Source organism: Furipterus horrens, unplaced genomic scaffold, assembly GCF_987537825.1.
Source record: "Furipterus horrens unplaced genomic scaffold, mFurHor1.1.pri manual_scaffold_13, whole genome shotgun sequence".
NCBI classification, from domain to species: Eukaryota; Metazoa; Chordata; class Mammalia; order Chiroptera; family Furipteridae; genus Furipterus; species Furipterus horrens.
This window is the reverse complement of record NW_028327183.1, coordinates 53,973,239-53,999,548: the sequence shown is the minus strand read 5'-3', so window position 1 is coordinate 53,999,548 and position 26,310 is coordinate 53,973,239. Positions and strand designations below refer to the sequence as shown.

At 41.0% G+C, this 26,310-nt stretch overlaps 1 protein-coding gene across 1 annotated transcript; it reads left to right on the top strand.

Annotated features, from left to right (window-relative positions):
- The first annotated feature begins 4,432 nt into the window (after positions 1–4,432).
- Positions 4,433–24,913, top strand: LOC149995352 (uncharacterized). The gene is given in 8 exon segments (XM_090259457.1): positions 4,433–4,569; positions 8,155–8,311; positions 11,282–11,408; positions 11,635–11,730; positions 20,372–20,445; positions 21,042–23,086; positions 23,088–23,156; positions 23,158–24,913. Coding segments are annotated over 7 exon segments (2,670 nt in total). The 5' UTR covers positions 4,433–4,569; positions 8,155–8,296; the 3' UTR covers positions 23,402–24,913.
- Positions 24,914–26,310: the final 1,397 nt, after the last annotated feature.

Genomic DNA, 26,310 nt, shown 5'->3' with positions numbered 1-26,310 from the left:
AGAGCTGGCCATGGAGTAAAATGGCAGATTGACTAGAATAGTCTTAGGTATTAATGCATGGCGACCAGTTTCACCTCCTTGTGGTGCTGTACGTAGGGGAGGGGACAGAGAGGGAACAATATCACTTGCTCAGTACTCTTCCTTTTCCTGTCACTTTAGCCGCTTCCCATATATGACTGGTGCCCCTCTAGCTGTTGTCCTGGTTATGGATGATCTAGGACTGTGGGGCCCTCTAAACAGACTCATGAGGTATAGGCAGTTTCTTCTGCCACCCCAACCCCCACTGGTTTTCACAGCCAGAAGAATTGCCACTTTATTTTCCTGGCGCTGAAACTGTGAGCTGAGCGGTCTGGCCTGGAACTGGGATCACCCCCTAGGTGTCCCTCACAGGTTTTGTAATGTGTGACTGCTGTTTCTGACAGCCGGCCACAGCCACTCCATTGCTGCTGCCGCTACTGATGCCACAGCTGCAAAGAAGGGTCCTCTCAGTCCCGGCTTTGCACCTCCTACGTGTGTGGATGAGTATTGCTTCTTTTCATCTTTGTTGGACTTCCATGAAGATCAATTTTCTGGTAGTTATGGTGGGTTTTTTTGTTTTGAGGTAGCTCTAATTTTTAGGATTATGAAGGAAGCCATGCGTGTCTACCTATGCTGCCATCTTGACCAGAAGTTCAGAGGAGTCCATTTAGGGGTCTCACATGGTACTAGAATGTACATAAGCTCATCCAATCTTGGAACCATAATCAGGGGAACAGCTAGAGAAGTGCCCGTGGCAAATGGGAGTGGGCGAAGTGACTAGAAAAGGAAAGGATGCCGAGCATGTAGCATTGTTTCCTCTCTGACCCCTCCCCCACAGATTTCACATAGAGCAGTGAAATTCCTTGTCCCATTCTGATGAATACCTGGCACTCAGCCCCTTACAATGTAACAAGCCTTGAAAGTCTAATACACAGAAGCAAAAGCAGGGAGGATGTCAAATTGAGGAAATAAAGAAATATGGCCCAAGTGAAAGAACTGATCAAAACTCCAGAAAGAGAATTAAGCAAAAAAGAGATAGACAACCTATCAGAAGAAGAGTTCAAAACCCTGGTGATAATGATGCTCACAGAAATGACTGAGTAGGGCCACAACATCAAGGAAGTAGTGAAGGTTACACAAAGTGAAATAAAGAAAAATATACAAGAAACCAACAGTGATGGGATGGAAGCTGGGATTCAAATCAACTAGGTGGAACATAAGGAAGAAATAAACATTCAACCAGAACAAAATGAAGACAAAAGAATTAAAAAAAAAAAGTGAGGAGAGTTAAAAAAAGTGTCTGGAACATCTTCAAATTGTCAACATCAGAATCATAGGGATGCCAGACTGAGAAGAGGAAGAGCAAGAAATTGAAAACGTATTTGAAAAAATAATGGAGGAAAACTTCCCTAACAAGTCCAGGAAGCACAGAGAGGCCCAAACAAGTTGGACCGTAAGTAGACTACCCCGACAAACATCATAATTAAAATGCCAAAGGTTGAAGATAAAGGCAGAATCTTAAGAGCAGCAAGAGGAAAGAAGAGAGTTCCCTACAAGGGGGTTCCCATAAGACTATGAGGTTATTTCTCAAAAGAAACTTTGCAGGCAAGAAGGGACTGGCAAGAAATATTCAAAGTGATGAAAAGCAAGGATCTACAACCAAGATTATTCTATCCAGCAAAGCTATCATTTAGAATGGAAGGGCAGATGAAGTGCTTCTGAGATGAGGTAAAGCTAAATGAGTTCATCATCACCCAACCATTATTATATGAAATGTCAAAAGGACTCATTAAAAAAAGAAGAAAATCAAAACTATGAACAGTAAAATGACAAATTCACAACTATCAACAACTGAATCTAAACGAAAAGAAAAAAAACAAACTAAACAAAAGACTAGAACATGGTCAGAACCATAGATATAGAGATCATATGAAGGGTTATCAGCTGGGAGGGGAAAGAGGAGAATTTCGGAAAAGGTACAGTGATGTAGAAGCATAATTGGTCGGTAACAAAATAGGGGAGTGTTAAGAATAGTAACAGAAATGGAGAAGCTAGAGAACTTGTATGCACGACCTATGGACATGAACTAAGGGGGAGGATTGCTAGTAGAAGGGGGTACCAGGTGGAGGGGATTAAAGGAAAAAATTGAGACACGTGTAATAGCATAATCAATTAAATATATCTAAAAAAATATATAAAAGGGATAGGTTAATGCCCTTGGAATCTGCACCTCTGAGTAGTGTAAAGGAAACCCCTGTTATTATAGCATCAATTTGTGACATTCATGCAAATATTAATTTTTTTGAAAAAGAGGAAACACATTGATAACAAAAATAAGGAAATTAGAACAAAAGGATTCAAAGGAAGATCTGCAAGACACATTTGCACACCTGTGTCGATTGTGGCATTACAATAGCCTGTACAGGTGAAAGGAAACCCATGTGAATGGATAAATAGATTTAAAAATGTAGTATATACCTACAGTGGAATACTGCTCTGCCAGGAAATAGAAAAAAATCTTGCCCTGAATTAAGCACTGGCCTGCGACCCAAATAGTCTCTGGTTAAATCCCCAGTCAGGGCACATACCTTGGTTGCAGGCCAGGTCCCCAGACGGGTACACGTGAGAAACAACCACACATTGATGTCTATCTCCCTCTTTTTCTCCCTACCCCTCTCTCTAAAGATAAATAAATAAAATATTTGAAAAATAGAAAAAAAAATCTCATCACCTGATACCACAAAGACAAACAGTGAGGACATTTTTTAAAATGCACATAAGTTACAAAAAGACAGACATAGAATTCCACTTACATGAGTAATAAATAGAATTGAATCTGCCTCATAGAAAAAAAAAAGGGCAGTTACCTGGGTCTTGTTTTCTGCACCAGATAATTTCCCATTTCTCCCTTGAGAGCAAGAATCTGAAAGGCTACCATCCAAAGCAGTCCCCAAAAGATGCTAAACTAATGAAGAATAAAGAAATCCTGCCAGTGTAGTAGGATCTCTGAAGGAAGTCATCCTCACTCAGGGAGACCAGGTTCCGGTAGCTGTCCAAATCATGTTTGTGTTCAATTTCCACTAGGCTGGAACCAGGCACTCCAACTCCGGAGAGAAATCTATGGCCACATCTCTGAAGGTCAAAGATCCTTGAAATAAAAAGACACATTTACCATGGAGCCATAGGCAGTCTTCATACTGACATCCAACATGAAATAGTGTTAGGAAAAGTGGTTTTGACCTAGGAGAGTAACCTGAGTTATCTTACAAAATCATCTTGACCCAGTAATATTCTCTAGTGTATTTTCTAACACTGAGAAATGAGGATGAGACATATCTACAAGTCCACTGCAGACACTTTTCAGGAAAATAAACTTGAAAATGAAAGAATAGACACAGGTATATGGACTGTTGAGTGTTGTATTTTTACCCTTTGAATCACTTGTGTATATTGCTCAGATGGAAAGGGCATGGTGAGTTGGAAGTGTAAGCACTTCATGTTTAATTCAGACAACAAAGACCTGTAGATTTGTAAAAATACAGGTTCTGATTCAGAAGTTCTGGGGTGTGGTCTCTGTGTTCACATCTTTAATAAGCTCACTTTTTCCAAGTGACAGCAATGTCTCCTGTAATATGCCACACTTCTGAATACCACACTAAGGAAACCAAAGAAACTAATTCATACATGACGTTGAGCTGAAGGAGTTGTATAAAATTCACAGTTCCAAAAAAGGAAGAAAGTTCCAGTGGGAGCAGGGCCAGAGGGACAGCCCGCTGTATATTATTGGGCACATACTGTGTATCCTACATCAGACCGTAAACTGGAAAAGCACTGAAAGGACCAGAACACAGCCCTTTCATATAGACTAAAGAGTGCGCTCAGGATTGAGAGTCCCTGAAGGCGCACCTGGCCTCTGCACTGGCCTAGGGCTTCCAAACCTACTAAATCCCTTTAATTTCTTCATGCAGGAAAGGCGGAGCTTTGCCCTAGGATTCCTCACCCAAATGCTTAGTGACTCATCGCATACTTGTCATACAACTACCCCAGTGTCCTGGGGTGCCCAACCTGCTTGAGAGCTGTGGCAGTCCCCGGGAGGTTTGACAGGATGCTGAAGCTTTCTTGGGACAGCCTGTCACCATTTATGCACCCCAGCAAGTGTTGGGTCTGCTGGAACAGAAGAAAATTTGTGGCTCTCTGCTGGAAGAATGGACACATACGCAGGAGACTGAGGTGGAACGTAGCCCTGAGCACCCCACTGCTCCCGCCCCGCCCCTATACTCCCGTATGCTGCACAGGTTTGGCTCTTCCCGAGCGCGGGGCCCCCCCTCCCCGTCCCCGCCCCCAATGCAGAAGCTCTCAGCTCCGGCTCCCGCCCAACGACGGAATGAGTGAGGAGCATGCGCAGTCTCTTACGGAGGAACTGAGCGGAGGAACAGATCGGGTTCCCGTGGTTCTGACTGAAACTTGGTTTTCCAAGTCCACGTTGGTGAGGAGGAAAAGCTGAGGGTCACTGCAGACCCTGAAGTCCCTGCGGCTGAGCTTCCTGCACCGGTGAGTCCGGGGTCCTTGTGAGACCCTGACTTAGGGACGCTCGGCCTTTGCGCCCCTCCCCCGGCCTTGGGCTCCACGCGCGGATAACACCCGGGCCTGGGGATCTGCAGGCCGCCCACCGGTGACCGTCGCCTCCCCCTCCGCCATTTACTAGGAGACCCTATCCAGGACGAGCACACTTTCCGTGGGGTGGGACCTAGGAAGGCGGAATACAGTGTCCCCGGAAGAGGTGACCTGCCCCCGCGGGAGGGCCTTTGTGGAGGCGGTGAGGGCGAGGGGCCCGCGGGACGGCGGCGGGACGAGGCTGTGAGGGGATCCGGACACGGGGTGAGGGAGACGGGCCGTGAGAGGGAGGAGAGGCCGGTGAGGGGCCGTGGGAGACGGCGACGCCGGGGGTGGGGGAGGGACGGGGCAGCGCCGTGGGAGGGAGGGGTCACTGGGGGGGGCAGACGGGGAGGAGGGCGGGAGAGATGCCGGGGAGACGCGGGGAGCTGACGGGGCGGGGGCCTGTGAGCGGACGTGGGGGCAGCACAGGGCGAGGCGCTCAGACGGAGGGAGGGGTTCTGAGGAGAAGAGTTGGGGGCGCGACAGCAGGGACAGGAACGGGGTTTGGGGTCACGGGTCAGAGGGAGAAACAGCGCTGAAATCAGCCAGTCGTGTGTGTATGTGGGCGGGGAGGGGGGTGACGGGATAGACTGTCACGGGCAGCAGAGGGGACCCAGAGTCACGGAAATGGGAGCAATGAGAAAGATCAGGGATAAGAACCAGTGAAGGTGAAAAAGGGTTTTAGAGTTTCCAGGAACTGCTGTGGGGACAGAAACAGAGAAGAGGGGCGAACGAGCGGGGGAGAGGGGAGGATTAACACAGGAAAGGACAAAAGTGCAGAGAAACGGGGAAGAGACAGGAACACATCCATACACAGAAACACAGAGTAGCCGGAAGAAGGGGAACCCAAATGAGGGTGAGTGGTGAGCTGGTGGGATGTGGGTGATTAAATTGTGATTTATGGGCCTGTGGCTTTATAATTTATTTAGTTTGACATTTACTGAATTGTTTCATCTAAACAGAATTTAATGTGAATTACAAATCTCCAGTTTATAAGAGACTTGTCTGTCAGTCATGGCTCCCTTCTCATTTCCTGGAATGGCCAGAGGGAGGTACCCTGGAGCTGAAGTAACAGTCTGTTACTACATGATGATTCTCTCCAGAAGTATTAAAACCATTGGGATTTTTCCTCTCTTTTCTTTGTATTTTCTTTTTTCCTTCTACTTCTCATATAGAATTTATTTTTACAAAACATGTTGAGTTAAATCTTAGTCTGTTGAATAACTCTTCTGTAGTCATTAACTGAAAATGAGCATTGCTGATATTTATTTTTTAAAGATTTTTTTAAAAGTAGAGTGATTACTTTGAAGTTTCTTTTTTAATTGTTTATTTATTTATATATTTTTAGAGAGAGGGGAAAGGAGATGGAGAGGGAGAGAAACATCATTGCGTGGTTGCCTCTCACTTGCGCCCCCAACTGGGGACCTGACGTGCAACCCAGGCATGTGCCCAGATTGGGAATTGAACCAGCGACACTTGGCTCGCAGGCCGACGCTCAATCCACTCAGCCACATCAGCCAAGGCTAAAGATTTTATATATGTATATATATATATAATTTTTTTTTCTTTCAAGAGAGGGAACAGGAGGGGGAAGGAGAAGGAGAGAAAGTTCTGGAATTGAACTGATGACCTTGCATTATGCAGGACAGTACTAATCCCACTGAGTCACTGCAGTCAGGGCAAAACTTAGACCTTAGAAGTCATTACATTAAAAAAATTCCACATAGTTTTCCTTTTGGATATATTATTTCTAGTTTAAATTCTGAGCCTGCATCCTTTCTACTGTTTATCATGTGTTGGAATCTCCATTGGCACTTAGTAAATGGTATGAACCTATTTCGCTGTGCTCTTCATAAGAATGTCTTTTTTTACTACAGTCAGAACCTAGTTTCAGAGTTCGTCTAATGTTCAGCAGTTTTTTCCTTCCCTTTATGTGATTTGTTGAATCAGTGACTGTGAGCCACAGAGCAGTGGTTCCCCTCAAGTTCTTCTTATCCATCCTCTGAAAATATTGAAGGAAGCACTGGATTGACCTGAAACGTGGGTTCCCAAAAGCTCATTATTTCATTGTGTAATTTGATGGACATGTTTTCATGGCAAATTTTTAATTAATTTTCAACATCAAAACTTGTATTTGTACCCTGACTGCTGTGGCTCAGTGGATTGAGCGTCGGCCTGCACGTCAAGTGTCGCTGGTTCGATTCCCAGTCAGGGCACATGACTAGGTTGCAGGTCAGGTCCCCAGTTGGGGGTGCAAGTGAGAGGCAACCACACAGGGATGTTTCCTCCCTCTCTCCTTTCCCCTCTCCTTAAAAATAAAAATAAATAAGTAAAGAATTAAATAAATTATTTTTTTAAAAACTTGTATTTGTTAACTTTATATTTCTGAAATAATTTGTAATTTCCTAGAAAATAGTAATTTTTGCTTGTGGAGCCTATCCTTTTAGAAGTTTCTGCCCAAAGTCCTCACATTACCTAGAGGTCTGAGATGTGCTGGGTCTGATATGTGTGTCCCAGTGCTACAGAAAACAGCTCTCAGGGAGTACTCATGTACCAGGAGGGAACTAATAAAGATGCCATTTCATGGTCCCCACTGCAGACCAGCAGAATTATAACTTAGAGTGGGCCCCTCATTCACTAGGGGTCTGCATGCTTATTAAACCTAAACTGTTTTCTTTCATGTTTGTATTAAGTCACCTGGGAAGTTCTGAGAAATGACATCAGCTATGTCATCCTCCACAGAGTAGGAGAAGTGCTGTGGGTGGAGCATCCTTGTTTGCTGAAGTGCTCTGGGTCATCCTAAGGTGCGCCCAGGGATTCACAGGAGTGCTTTGGGATTCATTTTTTAAAAATATCCTCATTGTGGATGTGCTTATTGATAATACAGACAGAGGAAAAGAGAGAGAGAAAATACATTGGTGTGAAAGAAACATGGATGTGCTGCCTCCCACAGGCACCGGAGAGGGGTAGAACCTGCAGCTTAGGTGGGTGTCCTGACTGTGAATCAGCCTCACAGCGTTTTGGTGTCAGGGATGCTGCTGCATTCAACTGAGCCACTCAGCCAGCATGCTTCTGTTTTTCTTAATTATAAGAAAATTTTCATTTAAATTCCACAGTTAGAAGTGAGCTCAGGGAACAATAGAGTCAAAAGAAGGGCCTAGTCAGTCAGCAGAAAGGAAATAGAAAGCTTGTCTGGAGGGTGGAAGGGAAGGAGCAGGGAAGGAAGGGGTATGCTGTCATGCCTTTGTAAGAGTCGGGAGTGCACTTTGGTCAGGGGTGGCTGCGGGGTGCTCTGCTGGGTTGGGGTTCAGGAGAGCAGCACACGTTCTCAGTGCTCTATGAGTTTGTGGACCTCTGTGAGGGGAGAGGGCACCTGAAAAGAAGAACAAAAAACTGCCATGTGGTCCTCATGTAGGAGCTTAGTGTTTCTGACTCTACTGCGACAAAGGATTGGGGTGGTGACCTTTCTGGCATTTTCAGGTCCTTCTGCTTGTCATTGTGCTGGAAGCGGATCCAAGGGCTGTGCGGACACCTACGAAGGCACATTCTCAACATGCCAGTGTGACTCCTCGCATATCATCGCCTGAGAAAACAGCCCGGAGCAGGAGCAGGACCAGGACCCATGGCTGCTTCTCAGGTAAACGGTGTGTCCTGGGTCAGCATCTGTGTTTGCTTTTCTTCCGAACGTTAGTGGTTTAGAACCTGCAACCTGTATTTCCCTGCCTCTGATGTCCTTGCCTTGTAGGTTTTTTTCATCTCCTCAAATTTTTCTTTTTCTTCTTCTTATTGTTAAAGTTAGGGTTTTACATACTTCTCCCCTTTGTCCCAGAGACTTCTCTGCGTTCTCTTTATCCAAGCTCCCCAAGGCCATGAAGAATTTCTGCCTTGAAATAATGACTTTTAACTACTGAGAACATCCCCTTTCACACAGACCTACTGGGGAAGATACTCGTGTGCAACACCCCTATCGGAATGGGCTCAGAGGCTCGGGTATCAGCAAAGAAGTAAGATGTAGGTTTAGGTTCATGTAGCTGCAGCATCAGCTCTGTAGGCCCGGGGTAATAAATGCTCATTTTATTGGTCAGGATAGCTCAGCAGGTGCTGACAAGAGTAGATAGGAGAGGCTAGCTCACAAGTTTGGTATAAACCTCTTGCTATTTATTTACTTATTTATTATTTTCAGAGATAGGGGAAAGGTGGGAGAAAGATAAGGAGAGTAACATAGATCTCTGGTTGCCTCTTGTGAATCCCCAGCTAGGGACCTGGATGGAGACCGGGCCTGCCACCCAGGCATGTGCCCTGACTGGGAATCAAACGGGTGACCCTTTGATTCGCATACCTGGGCTCCATTTACTAAGCCACACCAGCCACGGCTTGTTTCTATTGAAGTGCACTTCAGTTTGTGTTCAACACATGAAAGTCATATGTGCATTGACATTTTCAAAAGATTAAAGAACATATATTGAAGGGGAGATAGGAGCTGAGAAAAACAGGGAGGTGAACATTGATGTGCAGGAGAAATATGGATCAGTTGCCTCTGGCAGGGCTCCCAACCAAAGACCTGGCCCGCATCACTGGCCTGTGCCCTGAAGGGGAATTGACCACCGACCTTTGGGTTCGCACGGCCAGCACTCAATCCCCTGCAGCTCACCAGCCATGGCAATGATCTCTTTTTTTATGTATTATTTTTCTTTCTATAATGTCACAGCAGTGATGATGTGTTGTTCTCTGTGCTTTAGTCACCTGATATCCACTGATCTAGTGCACGTGATGTTCATTTAGCTGAGGTGGTCTCTCCACCAACAGTAAATACTTTCTAATCATTACCAAGGGTTTAGCAGGAAATTCTTGAGTTTTGGAAAAAATCCATCACATTTGATTGGAAACGACCATTAATTTTAGTTTCCTTTGGAAAATGAAGGCCATACATTTATTTCCTAGATACCATTGGCTTTTGATATGGAGGATTTAATGAACCAGGCCTTGTTCCAATAAATTTTCATTAGACTCCACACTCATGTCTCTGACATACTCAGTGTTATAACTTGAAGAAAGTTTACAAGAGCCCCTGGCTGCTGTGGCTCAGTGGATTGAGCACCGGCCTGCTTATCAAAGGGTTGGTTCGATTCCCAGTCAGGGCACATGACTAGGTTGCATGCCAAGTCCCCAGTTGAGAGCGCGAGTGAGAGGCAACTACACAGGGATGTTTCTCTCCCTCTCTTTCTCCTTTCCTCTCTCTCTAAAAATAAATAAATAAATCACCAAACAAATAAGTTATTTTAAAAAAGGAAAGTTTACAAGAGTAATAATAAAGATTTTATATATTTGTTTTTAGAGAGGGGGAAAGGAAGGGATAAGTGGGCGAGTAACATCGATGTGTGCGAGAAACATAAATTGGTTGCCTCTCTCATGCTCCTGACTAGGGACCTGGCCCAAAACTCAGGCATGTGCCCTGGCTGGGAATTGAACAAGCAACCCTTCAGGTTGCAGGCCAGCTCTCAGTCACTTGAGCCACACTAGGCAGGGCGATACACAAAACTTTTTAAACAGATAAAAGACTAATAAACACTAGGTACATTTTATTCTTTATTATTTTTTACATTTCTCTTTATTGTGTTTATAAAACAAATGGTATCCACAAGTAGATTTGTGCGATTTACCGAATCACAAAAAAAATCTTTATTTCATTAACATAAATATTTAATTTTCTAGGGTGGGGAGAAAAAAAAGTTAATTCTCTATCACTTTTCATTTTTGCCTTGTTTCGATGTGTGTGTGTCCATGTGCATAAACGTTAACTGTTGAGCTATTTAGTGTTCTTACTCTCAGAAATGTTTTCATTCTCACTTACAGAAACTGCGATGAACATCCATGAGGTGTCTTTATGTGTATTTGCCTCTGTTCGTTGAAAATTTTTAAATCAAGTTTGTAGTACATCTCAAGGTCTATGTTTTACTCTGTGTTTCAGATCATACTCTAATAGGAAGAAAAATGTTCTTCTAAGCTTACCTTCACTAAATTTTCAAGTAATATTTTAGCTGATATGTTTCTTATTCTTTGAGTAGTGTAGTCGTCAACTCAAAATCATGGATGAATTATTTTGTATTCCTCATTGTTTTATTCAGAAGTATGTCATGTGGACAAGGGACAATGGTGTCACTAGTAAAGTGTGAGCTTGTAAAAGATGTGAAAACACAGCCCCCATCCCAGAACTTCTGACTGAGAATCTAATTTTTTCACAACTGCAATTCTTTGCTGTCTGCATGAAATGTGAAGAACTACTTACACTTCCAATTCCCCATGATTTTCCTACTGAGCAATATACACAATTTATCCTGAATGAGACGAATACAACACTGAGCATCCATATGGCTGTGTCTGTCCCTCATGTAATACATTATTTTTACGAAAAGTCTCTCAGTGGATTGAGGACATGGTCACTCATTTCTCAGTGTTAGGAAGTATATTAGAGAACATTAACTGGGTCGAAATGATCTTGATGAGTCAGTGTACTCTCCTAGGCCCAATCCACTTCTAACACTGTTTTCACGTTGAGTTATATTATTAACTCCTGGTGGCCCCTTGGTAATTTTGCCTTATTTTTCAGGGACCTTTTACGCTCAGGGATGTGTCAGTAGATTTCTCTGAAGAGGAGTGGAAGTGCCTGGACCCAGCTCAGCGGAAATTGTACGTGGATGTGATGTTGGAGAACTACAGGAACCTGGTCTCTGTGGGTGAGGATGAGTTTCTTTCGATCTTTCTATGCCAGCTGCAGGGTTTCGTTTTCTTATTAGTTTAACTTCATTTGTGGACTTCTGTTTTGTATGGTAGCCTTTCAGATTCTTGCTCTCAAGGGAGACATTGGAGGTCATTATTATTTTACCAGTCTTCTTCCCTCAGCACAAACTGGACTGTAAATGACAGAATCTCTATCAAAATTAATGTTTCTTTTATAAACAGGTCATGTTTTCCCTGAGCCAGCCCTGGTCACCATTGTGGAGCAAATGAAGGAGCGCTGGGATGTTTGCAGACAAAAAGCAATATCTGATCACTCAGGTAGGTGGGAATGGAACAGTAGATGACAGAGATGACAGTCCCAAAGGTCATCCAGGACACCAGGCTTAAAGTGGTTTGTAAATTGTGTTTCTGTGCAAGGATTTTGAAAATCCCAGGTTGATATTTGTTGCTGTCACAGAGGGCCAGCTGTTCTCCAACATGTCCGTTGCTCCTATATCATATTCTGACTCTGGTTCTACTCCAGTGACCTGTGTCATCCTATTAGCACTTGGTGCAAAAGACCTCACCTTAGACCATGAGGCCCAAGATGGTCAGGGTGTGCCTCCGTTGCGTTGGGGACCTGGGAAAATCTGCTCGTTGCTAAGAAATTGGAAATTCAGCCTTAGTTTCTTTCAGTTTTGCTTTTGTCTCATGAACAGTGTTTATGAAAGAAGTGGTTGAGATCCTTGAAATTGTTGGAGAATCTCAGGATCCCTGGCAACAGGTGTCATGTTTTCTGGTATATAATTTCTAATCCTATGAGGCTTCAAACACGAGCCCAGAGAATTTAGATTTAGTGTTTTCATTGCTGCCCTTTACACCTCCCCAAAGTGATACAATCTAGTTTTCTCTTGCGTTTTACAATGTCATCTTTGTTTTTTATGAACTGACATACGAAATCTCTGGTTTGTGTACTCCAGTTTCTTTTTATTAGAATTGTTTAATGTATCTTACCTTAGAGAATTCTTCAATAAGTTACAGCCATAGATGACCTTAGAACCACCATGTAGGCAGGTCTTTATTGTGAACCTGATTTCTTGATCACTATCATTTTGTCATTCTCTCTGGTTTGGTGCATTGTTGCCCGGGACTGTGCCTGATGTGTTTTCCCTTTCTGATTACACTTCGGTCAGATTTCTGCTTTTATATTAAAAAGTGCTGAGACAACATGCCGAAGTGTACTCCTTTGGTAAGACATGAGTCACACAATTATAAGGTGCTTTATATTTACAAAAAGGTTCAGTGGTGCCTTCGTGCTCACCAAGTCAGCGCCAGGAGTGTGTCGCTTTTAAAAGTGGTATGGTTGTAATGCGGCCTTGTCCTAAGCCGTCCACTGGGTGCACTGGCTGTGGGTCTTCTCTTCAGGTACAAGGTCAGCCACCACGTACGAATTGCCCGGTTTCACCCGGCACGAGTTAACAGAGCGATATGCAGTTGCTCCTACTTGTGCTTGGTGTGGAGAAGCCCATGAGAGGCCAAGATACAATCCAAGGCCAGCAGCAGCTGGTGCCATGCATGCGGCCCCTGAGTGAGATGTATAGGGTGTGCAGGTGCCGTTTGTTTCTGAGATTAAGGAGAGTCTAAAGCATGAGGCAAGAGAGGCCATTTTTATGGAAAAGCCACTGCACATGGTTTGGGTGGGCTATCACGGGGGGTGGGCAGGGTCTCAGGGAATCACTAGGACAGGTCCACAGTGTTAGCCTGGTAGATGGACACTCACACATGGCACCTGCCTGCTAGCTCTGTGGTGGGGAGGGCTCAGAAAGGGAGTAATGGCCTGTGCCAGGACTGCTGTGTGGGAGAAAACTGCCCCTCCAGCCTTTGTCCCAAAGCCAGACAGTTCAGTTCCTCTGCATATGTCCCTGGGGCCTTTCCAGCTGCTGTCCTAAGCCTGGAGTTCAGAGCGTGGGAGTCCCAGTAAGTCTGAGTCTGGGCCTTTAAGACAAAGACTTGGACTCCAGCGCCCCTCAGTCTCACTCAGCCACAGTTCCCACTGTGGTTGTAGTGTGGTACCTTTTTATGCTAGCTTCCCTGAATTCTGTTTATTGCAGTTTTGGTTTTTAGTTATATATTAGGAATGTGATTGATAGTTTTCCACTCAGTACACTTAAGACATTGTGGGACTTAATTCAAATATGTATCAGCCATATGTCGATTCCCATTAACGTTATGTGCACGTTTGTGTGTGGTTTCTACCCTGCTTTGTTGATGACTCACCTTGTTTCTTTCTGTGCTTGGTTCCTGGTCAGTGATTGATTCGTCCTGCGAGTTTCAGAAGTAGCCTTAATATTATATCTCTTCATGGCTGAATTTATGTTCTGTTTATGTGAGATAAAAACATTTTTAAGTTGAATGTAATTTTTAAAGTTATATCATTCTCTCCTTTAGATATTATTTTTCATTTTAAATTTTGATGAGAAACCTCCCTGACCAGTGTGGCTCGGTCAGTTGGGCATCTTCCTGCTGGTTCAATTCCCAGTCAGGACACATACACCTCGGGTCTGCTGCATGGGCAACAGCAGACCCTCCATATCACCCTGCCCAGGCTCTGTAGCTTCAGCTTCACTGGAGAGGACACTCCAGCGTCATCACAAGATGTTGATTCAACACGGGAGGAGACAGATACCGTGTCACTCCCCAGTTGGACTGCACAGCCATTCTCGGCGGTGCAGATAGACTCTTAAGAAGCTACACCATCGTCTCTCGAGACGGACGGCTGCCGACGACGACGACGACGACACATACACCTGGGTTTCGGGTTCAGCCCTTGGCGGGGGCACATACAAGAAAGAGGTTGCCAATTGATGTTTCTCTCACACATTGATGTTTCCCTCTTTCTCCTTCGCTTCCCCTGTTTCTTAGAAAAATAAAATCTTTTTTAAAAAGTAAAACATCTGCCATCTTAACCATGTGTAACTGTACAATTCCGTCACATTCAGTATATTCTCTTTGTTGTGCACCTGTTCTTCTGAAACTTCCACCTTGCAGAAATGTCTCAATGTCCATTATACAACCACTTCTTCATTTGCCTGAAAACCAAGGCCTTGGTAACTCCCTTTTTTTTTTCTCCTATTACAAGGGCTCCAGCTAAATGGAATCCTTTAGTGTATGTCTCTTTGTGACTTGTGTGCTTCACTTAAAATAGTCCTCAATGTTTGTCTTTGTGGTGTTCGGTGGTAACACATTTTTCTATTTCCAGGTGGAGCAGTATTTTATTTTATGTATTTACTACATTTTTTAATATACCTATTTACCTGTAAATATGGGGGTTTCTTCCTATATAAGCTTTTGTAACTAATGCTACAGTTGACACAGGTGTGCATGTTGTGTCTTGCAAATGCTCCTTTGAACTCTTTTTGATAAACACTGAGTAGAAGAGCTGAATGACAAAATGGTTCTATTTTAATCTTTTGAGAAATCCCCTGATACTATTAATACTGTTTGCACCAGTTTATCATTCACTTAATCATGTGTGGGGTATACTTTCTCTACATTTTTGGAAACACTCAGTGTTGTTTTTTTCTTTGAATCTAGCCACGCTTATCATTGTGAAGTAATGTGTATGTGTTTTAATGGGGGATGAAAACATTGGTTTTTTGGATGCGCTTAAAGACCATAGAAAAGATGCATAGACCTGAGTATAGATACTTTAGAGAAAAAGGTCTCTGAATGACTTTTTCAAAAAACAGTTTTAGCTTCACATCAAAATTGTGTACAAGTAAATGAGAATTCCCACCATCTCCCAGCTCCTGTCTGTATAAACTCCTCCTTCATCAATGTCCCCCACCAGAGAGGTGCTTTTGGGACATGTATGAAGCTACATCTGTACATCATCATGACCCAAAGTTGTAGGTCACTGTAGCGTTCACTGGTGGGTTGTATATATATACGAGCTTGGAACATTCATGATGACATATATACACATGATAGTGTCCTAGAGACGTGTTTCTCCACCCTCGGTATTCTCTGTGCTCCTCCTGTTTATCTCTATGTCTCCTAAACTCGCCGTCGTTGATCTTTTTACTGTGTCTCTCATTTTGTTTTTTCTGGAATGTCATGTAGTTATTATTGCATAGTCTGTAACCTTTTTAAATTGGACTCATGTTTTTAATTTCATTTGTTTTCTTTTTTTAGAGAGAGAATAGGACAGAGAGACAGAAACATCCATTTGTTGTTTTCACTTATTTATGCATTCATTGCTTCAGTCTTCTATGTGTCATGATTAGGAATCAAATGCACAACCTTGGTGTATCTGGCAGATGCTCTAACCAACTATGCACCTCGTCTTATCTCTGTCTTTTAGGTTTCTTTCACATCTGTTCATGACTTGATATATTATTTTTATATAGCACTGAATGATAATTCCAATTATGTATTTCAGTTTACTTATCTATTCACCTATTGACAGTTCCATTTCTTTTGATTATTGGATACTATAAATGAAGCATCTATAAATAGTCACCGGTAGGTTTTTAAAAAATAAAAGTTTTTAGATGTTTGATTAAAAACTAAGGAGCACAATTACTGGATTATATTAGTGTATTTTAGGTTTTAAAATATATTTTGTTGTATATGTTATTGCAGTTGTCTCAAATATTAGCATTTGCCCCCCTTCATGCAGACCTCCACCTTATTTTTAGGTATTTAAAAAAAATATGCTTTATTAATTATCCCAGTACAGTTGTCCCAATTTCTTTTCCCTTTGTTCCCCTCCACCCAGTGACTCCCCTCCCTCCAGTTGTCCCCCCCTTAGTACATGCCCATTGGTTGTGCATATAGTTCTCAACATCTTCTTATCTGCTCCACTCCCTTCTACTATGCTTCTTAATTCCTGTACCATCACCCTCCCTATCCCCTCTTCCCCTCCCCGCTGACCTCTCTCCAATATGTTCCCCATACCTGTAATTCTTTTCCCACTCTCATTGCCTACTTAGTTTGCCTTTGTTTCGATTCCTTAGCTTCTGTTGTTGGTTGTTGTGATACAGTCTTTCATTTTAATGTTCACAGTTTTGATCCTGTTTCTCCTAAACAAGTCTCTTTAACATTTCATATAACAGTGGTTTAGATCTGATGAACTCCTTCCATTTTACTTTGTCCTGGAAGCACTTTCTCTGCCCTTCTTTTCTGAATGACAGCTTCGCTGGATAGAGTAACTGTGGTTGGTTGTAAGTTTTTGCTTTTCATTATTTTGAATATTTCTTGCCAGTCCCTTCTTGCCTGCAGAGTTTCTTTTAAGAAATCAGCTGATAGTCTTATTGGGACCCCTTTGTACATAATTCTTTTCTTCTCTCTTGATGCTTTTAAAATTCTCTCTTGATCCTTAATTTTTGACATTTTGATTATAATGTGTCTTGGTGTGGTCCTGCCTGGGTCCAGCTTTTTTGGAACTCTGTGCTTCCTGGACCTGTAATTCCCTTTCCTTCCTCAAGTTAGGGAAGTTTGCTTCATTATTTTTTCACATAATTTTTCAATTTCTAGTTCTTCTTCGCCTTCTGGCAACCCTGTGATTCGGATGTTGGCCCGCTTGTAACGGTCTCGTAGGTTTCTGAGCCTTTCCTCATTTTCCTCACCTTTCGTTACCTCTTTCTGCAGTGGTTGACTATTCCTTCCCAATGTTCCAATTTGTGGATTTCATTCCTGGTTTTCTTTCACTCACCACTAGTTTCCTATGTATTTTCATTTATTTCAGCAGGACTGGCCTTTATTCCTTCCGTGTCTTGTTTAAGATCTGCTGTTATGTCTGCAAGCACTTGAACCAAAGTTCTGAACTGTGCCTCAGAAAGATCTCCTATCTGCTGAGCCGTTAGATTAGATAATTGCTGTCTGATAAGTTGCCTCACCGGGATCTCCATCGTGATCTGTGCCATTCTGACAGTTTGGTGTTTACCTTTGCTTCCTGGGTGGGCTGTCACACCTCCTATGTTATAGGGTGCGGAGCCTCATGCACTCGTCACTTCCGGGTGACCCTTCTCACCACACTGTGGCGCATTGTGTTAGGGCGTGGGTCTGAGATGAATCCCTGCTGTTTACTCTCCGCTGAGAGTGAGGGCCTCTGCCTTGGTCCCAAGGTCCTCCGGCTCTCACATTCCAAGGCAATGGGGTCTACCTTCCCCGACATTGGAATCGCGAACTGACAGGTTTGGTCTGCAGCCGAGGGTGCTCCCCAGGGTCTTCTTGCCTCCCGTTTAATACGAGTGTCTGTGCTTACCGCTGTCCAGTCACCGTCGCTGCAGTTGCCACCGCCAGCACAGCCTGACCTCTCCTCCCCGGCTTCACCCCTACTACTCTTCCAGACAAGCACCACTTCTTCATAACTTCAGACGTTGGACTTCCACGTAGCTTTATTTTCTGGAAGTTCTGGTTATTTTTGGTTTTGGTTTTGCCGTAGTTGTGTTTCTTCTTAGTTGTGGAGGGAGATGGAGCGTGTCAGTCTAGGCCTCCATCTTGGCCAGAAGTTAAGATTAACTTTTTTACTCAATAGTACGTATATTATATTTGTAGTTTTTTAATTTCTTGATAATTTCGATCTTGACATATGTTCTTCTATTTCACTGGAGGTCTCAATTTGCATTTTTCTGATGATGAATAATGTTGAACATCTTTTCATATGTGTACTGGACATATCTATAGTGTATTTACAGAAATATCTATTCAGGTTCTCTGCTCATTATTTAATTGGATTAGTGTTTTGTTGTTTTTGTTGTTAAGCTGTGTAGTTCCTTATATAGCTTATATAGTGTGTATATTAGCATCATTGGTGGATATCTTCCCTTTTCAGTAATTGTTCTTTTTATTTGCTCTCTTGATGGTTTCCTTTGCTTTGCAGAAAATTACTTTGTTATAGTCTCATTTGTTTAATTTTTTTTCTTGTTTGTTCTGCCACCAAGATATATCCACAGTTTCTTTTCTAAGATCTTGGGAGTTTATTGACTATCTTTTTTTGTGTGTTTTCATGGCTTTAGGTCTTAATATTTTAGTTTTTTATTAGTTTTGAGTTTATTTTGATATATGGCATAAGAAAGTGTCCAAGTTATATTACTTTTTGTGTATTGATTCAATTTTTATGGCACAGTTGATTAAAGAATCTCTCATTTCATTGTATATTCCTGCCTTTCTTAAATATATTTAACCATATATTTGTGGCCATTTTAAAAATTGTTGTTTGTTTTATCATGTTGTTTTCTAAAACTTCTGTATATTTTTTTAGTAAAGACTTAAAAGATATAGCCCTGACTAATGTGGCTCCATGACCAGTGCTCCGGCCTGTGAACTGAAAGGTCACTGGTTCAATTCCGAATCAGGGCACACCCCTTGGTTTTGGGCCATGTCCTCAGTTGGGGGTGTGCGACAGGCAATTGATGGATGTATCTGTCACACATTGGTCTTTCTCTCCCCTCTTTATCCTTCCCTTCCCCTTATTCTAAAAAAAAGTAAAATCTAAAAACAGAAAATAATTATTAAAAAACTGATAAAGATATATGCTTTCCACCATTTTCTTCCATTTTGCAGGTAGTGTTTTTAACCCCCTGTGTGTTTGCCTTATTGTGTAGCAGTTTTCATAGTTGCTGTAATCCCAATGTCTGTCTTTACTTGGTTTAGTTTTTGTTTTGGTGGTGTAAAAAAAAAAAAAATCTCATGTGATCTTATCCATACATTTTTTGTATACTTAATATTGGTCTTTAGTCCTGCAGTTTCTGTGGGCTTTGATCAATCACTCATTTCCTTTTATTTATTTATTTATGTTTTAAGTGTGCACCGTGCATTCACTCTTTATTAACATGGTTTTTGTATTCTGTCATGCAAAACAGAAAAACATATTTCAGAACACCAATAAATAGCAAGATATTTAAACACAGTGTACCCTCCATCTCTTCAGAGTAGAAACTGGGAGTTTTGAGGAGTTTTGTTATAATACTGCCATTGTGTGCCAGGGGATGTGAGTTGGTATGGTTGCCAAGTGTAAGCATCTGTTTGTTTCTTTTGTTTGACTTTGTCTCATTGTATCTTTCTTGGTTTTTCTTTGAACATTTAACATTTTGAAAGACTTAAAGATATAATATATTCACACTACTCTCAGAGAGATGCAAATAAAAAACACAATGAGATACCACTTCTCACCAGTCAGAATGGCCATCATCAACAAATCAATGAACACCAAGTGCTGGTGTGGGTGTGAGAAAAGGGGACCTTAGTGCACTGTTGGTGTGAATGCAGGCAGGTGTAACCACTGCGGAAACAATATGAATTTTCTCAAAGAACTAAAAATAGAACTTCCTTTTGATCCAGGGATTCCAGTGCTAGGACTGTACCTGAAGAGTCCTGAAACACCAATTCAAAAGAAATTATGCACCCTATGTTCATAGCAGCACTAATCATAATAGCCAAGTTCTGGAAACAGCATAAATGTCCATCAGTAGATGAGTGGATCAAAAAGCAGTGGTACATTTGCAGAATGGAATACTACATTGAAGAAAGAAAAAAGGAACTCCTATGTTTTACAATAACATGTATAGAACTGCAGAGTATTACACTTAGAAAATAAGCTAAGTGACGAAATACCATTGATCTCACCTAATACAGAAACCTAATGAACAAAACTAACAAATGAGCAAAAAAGAACGATAGGCATAGAAACAATGAGTAGACTCACAGTGGCCAGAAGTGGGGAGGAGGTGAGAACGGGGAAGAAGAGAAAGGATCTATTGCAAGGACTAGTATAAATGACCCATGGACATAGACAACAGGGTGGGGAATGACTGTGAGAGACAGGGGAGATGGACTGAGCAGTGGAGAGAAATAAGGGGGAAATGGGACAAGTGTAATAGAAAAAAAAGAAAAGAAATATATTCAATAATTGTTTAACGCCAATGTACATTGACCTGAGTGTCATAGCTGTGAACCTTTATTTTGTGTCTTTCAGCAATGTCATATGAAGACAACCAGGCCTTGTTGCAAAAGCCAAGAATAGAAGATTTATTTTCTAGAATAATACTGGTAAGATATGAAAGGTGTGCCTTTGATAATGTAGCAAAACGCTGATAAGAAAGTATGTCAGAAGAAAAAAGAAATTAAATGGACAGAACTTACCAAAGATTCATAATTAAAATCTTCTTATCTAAAAAGGTGAAAAATAAAGCATTTTAGGGTAAACTCCCACTTTAAGGCAGTGACACTTGCAGGTAAATGAATTCTCAAATGTGAACGCAATAACATTATCTGAGTTTATATATACTTCTAGAGGCAGTCCGAAAATCTATGAACTCTAATAATTCGTGGTGGAAATAATAATCTCAGACGTCTTAAAATGGAGATTGTGATTCAGCTTCCAGTCAATAATTTGTAAATCTACTGAAATCTAATGCACATGTAAAATTTAAATGTAATCATTTGGCAATCCTTTATTAAGGAATTATTACACTATATTGAGAAATAACGTTTTCTTTTACTCCAATATATAAAATTGTATGAACTGGGGAGCGATTTTTGATCCACTCAGCATGGTTTAATAGGTACCAGAGAATAGTTCATTGGGAATTATGTACACGTTTAATGAAATTAAAAGTGACATAAAGGCCTTTTCTATCCTCAAGGATTACCAGCATACATGGAATGAAGACGGAAGTTATCAATGCACTGAAAATGGGAATATTGTTAACCACCAATCAAATTGTAATAAATGTAAGAATACTCATCCTTCAGAGAACCACTGTGAAGGTGAAAAACTCTTTGACCTAATGTCAAATCCCAATACACCTCATGTTGTTCCTATTGTGGAGAACACAAAGAAACGACGAAAATGTGTCACAGTGTTTAAACAATCTTCAAGTAGTGCTGAAGAAAATGGTATTGGTATTGAGAATGAAGTTTACAAAAGTTTTCCGTGTGGGAAACTCCTCAGTAAAATATTTGATGTAAATGGAATTAAGATAATCTGTATAGGAAAAATTCATAAATGTAAAGACTGTGGGAAAACATCTAACTGGCTTTCATGTCATACTTTAGATCATAAGATATCTACTGGATGTAAGCTTTATCTGTGTAGAAAATGTGGCAAAGTGTTTAATTCGGTCTCAACCCTTATTTTTCATGGGAAAATTCATATTGGAGAGAGGCCTCATAGATGTGGAGAATGTTGTAAAGCTTTCAGGGCATCCTCCACCCGTACTAAACATCAGAAAATTTATTCTGGAGAAAAGCCTTATACACGTAGAGAATGTGGTAAAGCCTTTACGCAGTCCTCAATCCTTACTCAAAATCAGAATACACATACTGGAGAGAAGCCCTATAAATGTGGAGAATGTGGTAAAGCCTTTTGCTGGGCATCAGTGCTTAGAAACCATCAGAAAATTCATACTGGAGAGAAGCCTTATAAATGTAGAGAATGTGGTAAAGCTTTTAGCCAGTTCTCAGTGCTTATAATTCATCAGAGAATTCATACTGGAGAGAAGCCTTATAAATGTAGAGAATGTGGTAAAGCCTTTAGGTCGTCCTCAAAGCTTAGGGAACATCAGAGAATTCATTCTGGAGAAAAGCCTTATAAGTGTAGAGAATGTGGTAAAGCCTTTAGGTCGTCCTCAAAGCTTAGGGAACATCAGAGAATTCATTCTGGAGAGAAGCCTTATAAATGTAGAGAATGTGGTAAAGCCTTTCGCTGGTCATCAGGGCTTAGAAAGCATCAGAGAATTCATAGTGGAGAGAAGCCTTATAAATGTGGAGAATGTGGTAAATTATTTCGCTGGTCAGAAGTGTGTAGAAACCATCAGAAAATTCATACTGGAGAGAAGCCGTATAAATGTAGAGAATGTGGAAAAGCTTTTATCCGGTTCTCAATCCTTACAAATCATCAGAAAATTTGTAGTGGAGCGAAGCCCTATAAATGCAGAGAATGTGGTAAAGCCTTTTGCTGGCCAGAAGTGCTTAAAAACCATCAGAGAATTCATACTGGGGAGAAGCCTTATAAATGTAGAGAATGTGGTAAAGCCTTTCGCTGGTCATCAGGGCTTAGAAACCATCAGAAAACTCATACTGGGGAGAAGCCCTACAAATATAGAAAATGTGGTAAAGCCTTTTCGCAGTCCTCAGCTCTTACTCAGCATCAGAATACACATACTGGAGAGAAGCCGTATAAATGTGGAGAATGTGGTAAATCCTTTCGCTGGTCATCAGGGCTTAGAAACCATCAGAGAATTCATACTGGAGAGAAGCCCTATGAATGTGGAGAATGTGGTAAATCCTTTCGCTGGTCATCAGGGCTTAGAAAGCATCAGAAAATTCATCCTGGAGAGAAGCCTTATAAGTGTAGAAAATGTGGAAAAGCTTTTAGCCAGTTCTCAAACCTTAAAAATCATCAGAAAATTCATACTGGAGAGAAGTCTTATACGTGTAGTGAATGTGGTAAAGCCTTTAGGGAGTCCTCAAAGCTTACTCAACATCAGAGAATTCATTCTGGGGAGAAGCCTTATAAATGTAGAGAATGTGGTAAAGACTTTAGGAGGTCCTCAAACCTTCGTGAACATCAGAGAATTCATACTGGAGAGAAGCCTTATAAATGTAGAGAATGTGGCAATGCTTTTAGGAACTCCTCACACCTTACTCGACATCAGAGAGTTCATTCTGGGGAGAAACCTTACAAATGTAGAGTGTGGTAAAGCCTTTTGCCAGTCCTCAATGCTTACTCAACATCAGAAAATTCATACTGGAGAGAAGCTTCACTAGTATAGAATGCGGCAAAGTCCCCTGGGATTTCTGGAACCTTATTCAACTTGAGAGAATTCATTTACATGGTAAAAATCCATGTAAATGTAGGGATGTGGCAAAGCCTCTATGCAGTCCTCAGCCCCTTAACATCAGTGTCATTTTACTTTTAGAGCTTTTACTCGTTCATGAGAACAGGCCACATCAACTCGTTAGTACTGTTGAGAATCCATATAAATATACTGTAAATGTGTGATGCTTAAATCAGTAGAATTGTCTTATCCAACATGACAGTGTTCATTCTTGAATGGAAGCTGTTCAGATGTGAAGAACGTGGCAAAGCTTTTAATCTGTGCTTAAAATTTTGTTAACATTGGATTATTGATGCTGGAGGGAAACAAAAAATGAATAATTTAACAAAATATATCACAATTTTCAATCCCCATTAAACATCAGACAGTGTACTGTGTATTGAAGAGAACTCTTGAAACATAACAAATTTGGTAAAGTTTTTAATCCTCATTCGTTCATCCATAGAAATATGAAAAGAATTATGTCATGCAAATGGAAATTTTAAAATGCTGTGGTAGCCATACTTACGTTGAAAAAAGAAAGAATTTAAAATGGTGTAAAAGGAATGAAGGTATCTCATAATCACTAAGGAATCAATTTTACCAGAGGATATAACCCCTGTAAATATTATTGCACCCAACGTAAGAGTACCGGAATAGAGAAAGCAAGTACTGATGAACATAAAATTAGAGACTTACCTTTTTAATTTGGATTTCTTGTTTTTGATTATGTGTTGTAAGTACCTGTCCAATATTAAGGATAGACACAAGATCTGTGACTTACAATTATTTTCTCCCTTTCAATAGACTTATTTTTCCTTATGCGATACTGTCCTTCATTACACAGAGCATTAATTTTGATGGAGACTGATATATCGTATTTCATCTTTCTCTTTTTTTGTCTTGGTCTTATTCTAAAAATTTACCTCTAAATCCAAGGTCATGAACATTTAACCCTTGTGTTTATCTAAGACACCCCTATGCTTACTTTTTACAATTAGTTTCCTTACAGTGATAGCTTCCATGTCTTGGCTAAATTATAACCATTTTTATTTAAGACACCTACTGAATCTGCCCTGGCTGGTGCGGCTCAGTTACTTGAATGGCAGCCTGCGAACTGAAACGTTGCCGGTTCTATTCTCAGTCAGGGCACGTGCCTGGGTTGCAGGCCAGGTCCCAGGTTAGGGTGTGTGATGCTACAGATGAATGTTTCTCTGGCACATTGGCTTTACTCTCCCTCTTCCTCTCCTTCTCTCTCTAAAAATATAAATAAAATCTTTAAAAAATAAAACACCTCTGAATGACAGTGCTAAATAACCCCCCAGACTTTTGTGAGATCGATGTGCAGTGATTACAAAATGGTTAATGTTAAAAAGATGAGGTTCATAAACACTTCATTTATGCTTTCCTTTTTTATTGAATTTATTGTTGTGACATTGGTTAATAAAATGATGTAGGTTTCAGGGGTGCAATTCTATATTACATCATCTGCATGTTGTATGTTCACCATCCAAAGTCAAGTGTCCTTCCATCAACATTTCTCCTCCCTTGACCATTTTCTACATGCCTATTTCCCCTTCCCCTCTGAAAATCACCATTATGTGTTCTGTATCTATGAAGGTTTCTTTTGTGCCAAATTTCTTATGTAAATTTCAAACCAATTTGTGTAATAAAAACCAGTGTTGCTTAGTTTTTAACTCTGAATTGTCCATTGTATGAAAAATTAACATTTTGAATCAGAAAAGCTCTGATTTTTTTCCCTTCAAATGCATTTATGAAATCAGCATATTTCTTGCCTCACTTTTCAGTTCCATAGATTCTTGGGCATTTGTGCACATCACTATATCCCTATGTATATTCTTTACTTAATCCCAATTTGTATAGCTTCAAGGACATCCTGATGTGCCCCTAAACAAACCATACTGACCAGCCTTGCTGATAGTACAGAGCCCAGTACCTGTCTCTAATTCAGGCCTGAGTAGACATAGCTTCTCAGAAGGATCTTGTCAAAGGAGCATGTTCCTGAGTTCCGTGCCACTGCCACATGTGGAGACATAGTAAGGATGCTTATTTTCCTGATGTGAACAATGAAAGCGAAGTAGCACTAGCTTTCAAATTATCAGTAGTATCTGTTATACCATTAATAATCTTTTTAAAGATTTTGCTTTTTTTATAGAGGGAGAAGGGAAGTGAGGAAGAATGAAAGGGAGAGAAACGTCAATGTGTGGGAGAGACTACCACACATTGTCGTTTCTCTCCCTGTCTCCCTCCTTGCCCTTCTAAAAATAAGTAAAATCTTTTAAAATAATTTTTATTGAGAAATATGCAAGTTATATCTACTGTTCTTTGCTGTGGAGCTTCTGAAGATGGTCTTCGCAGTTGTGGGATCAATCACATAGTAAATTACATGCTACAGAAATATCTAAAAGGTTATTTCCAATAAAGGTTGTGTTTTTCTTTTCCTTAGAATTAAAAGGAGTTTAAAACTTAAAGTATTTTTTACCCTAATATTTTAGTGAGGGGTTATTATTTTAAGTAAATAAATGATATACTCAACTAGTTTGAAACTTTGGAAGGTAAATTGTTCTTGAGCAAAAATACAAAACAAGAATTCCCCATCCATCTCTTCCCCGCCTCCCAGGACCGAGCTCACTTCCTGTGAGCTCTGCTCACTGCACACAGTCTCGCCATTTCTCTATAGATGATATCTTCCACAAGGAAACGCTGCAGCATGGATGTGAATGCCAGATATAACAATAAAAGTTGTTGACTTTAGAGAGGGAGATAAATTTACTAGATACTTGATAATTTAATTTACTTAAGCCTTACATTACAGAGAGTATACCTCCCTACAAAATGGTGCAAAATGAGTAATTATTGAGGCAAAAATAAATCCAAATATATCCTTGAGGTTTATGTTTTACAGGCTTAGTTATTCATACCTGAAAGCATTCAGAAATAGGACACCAAAGAAGATAAAAGGTTAACATTTTTAGATCAAAAGAAAGCTTTTTAGTTACTGCCCCAAGGAACATAGTGATTCTGAAGTTGCATTATATTTGGATACGATTGAAGTACGGTGTGATGTGAAGAA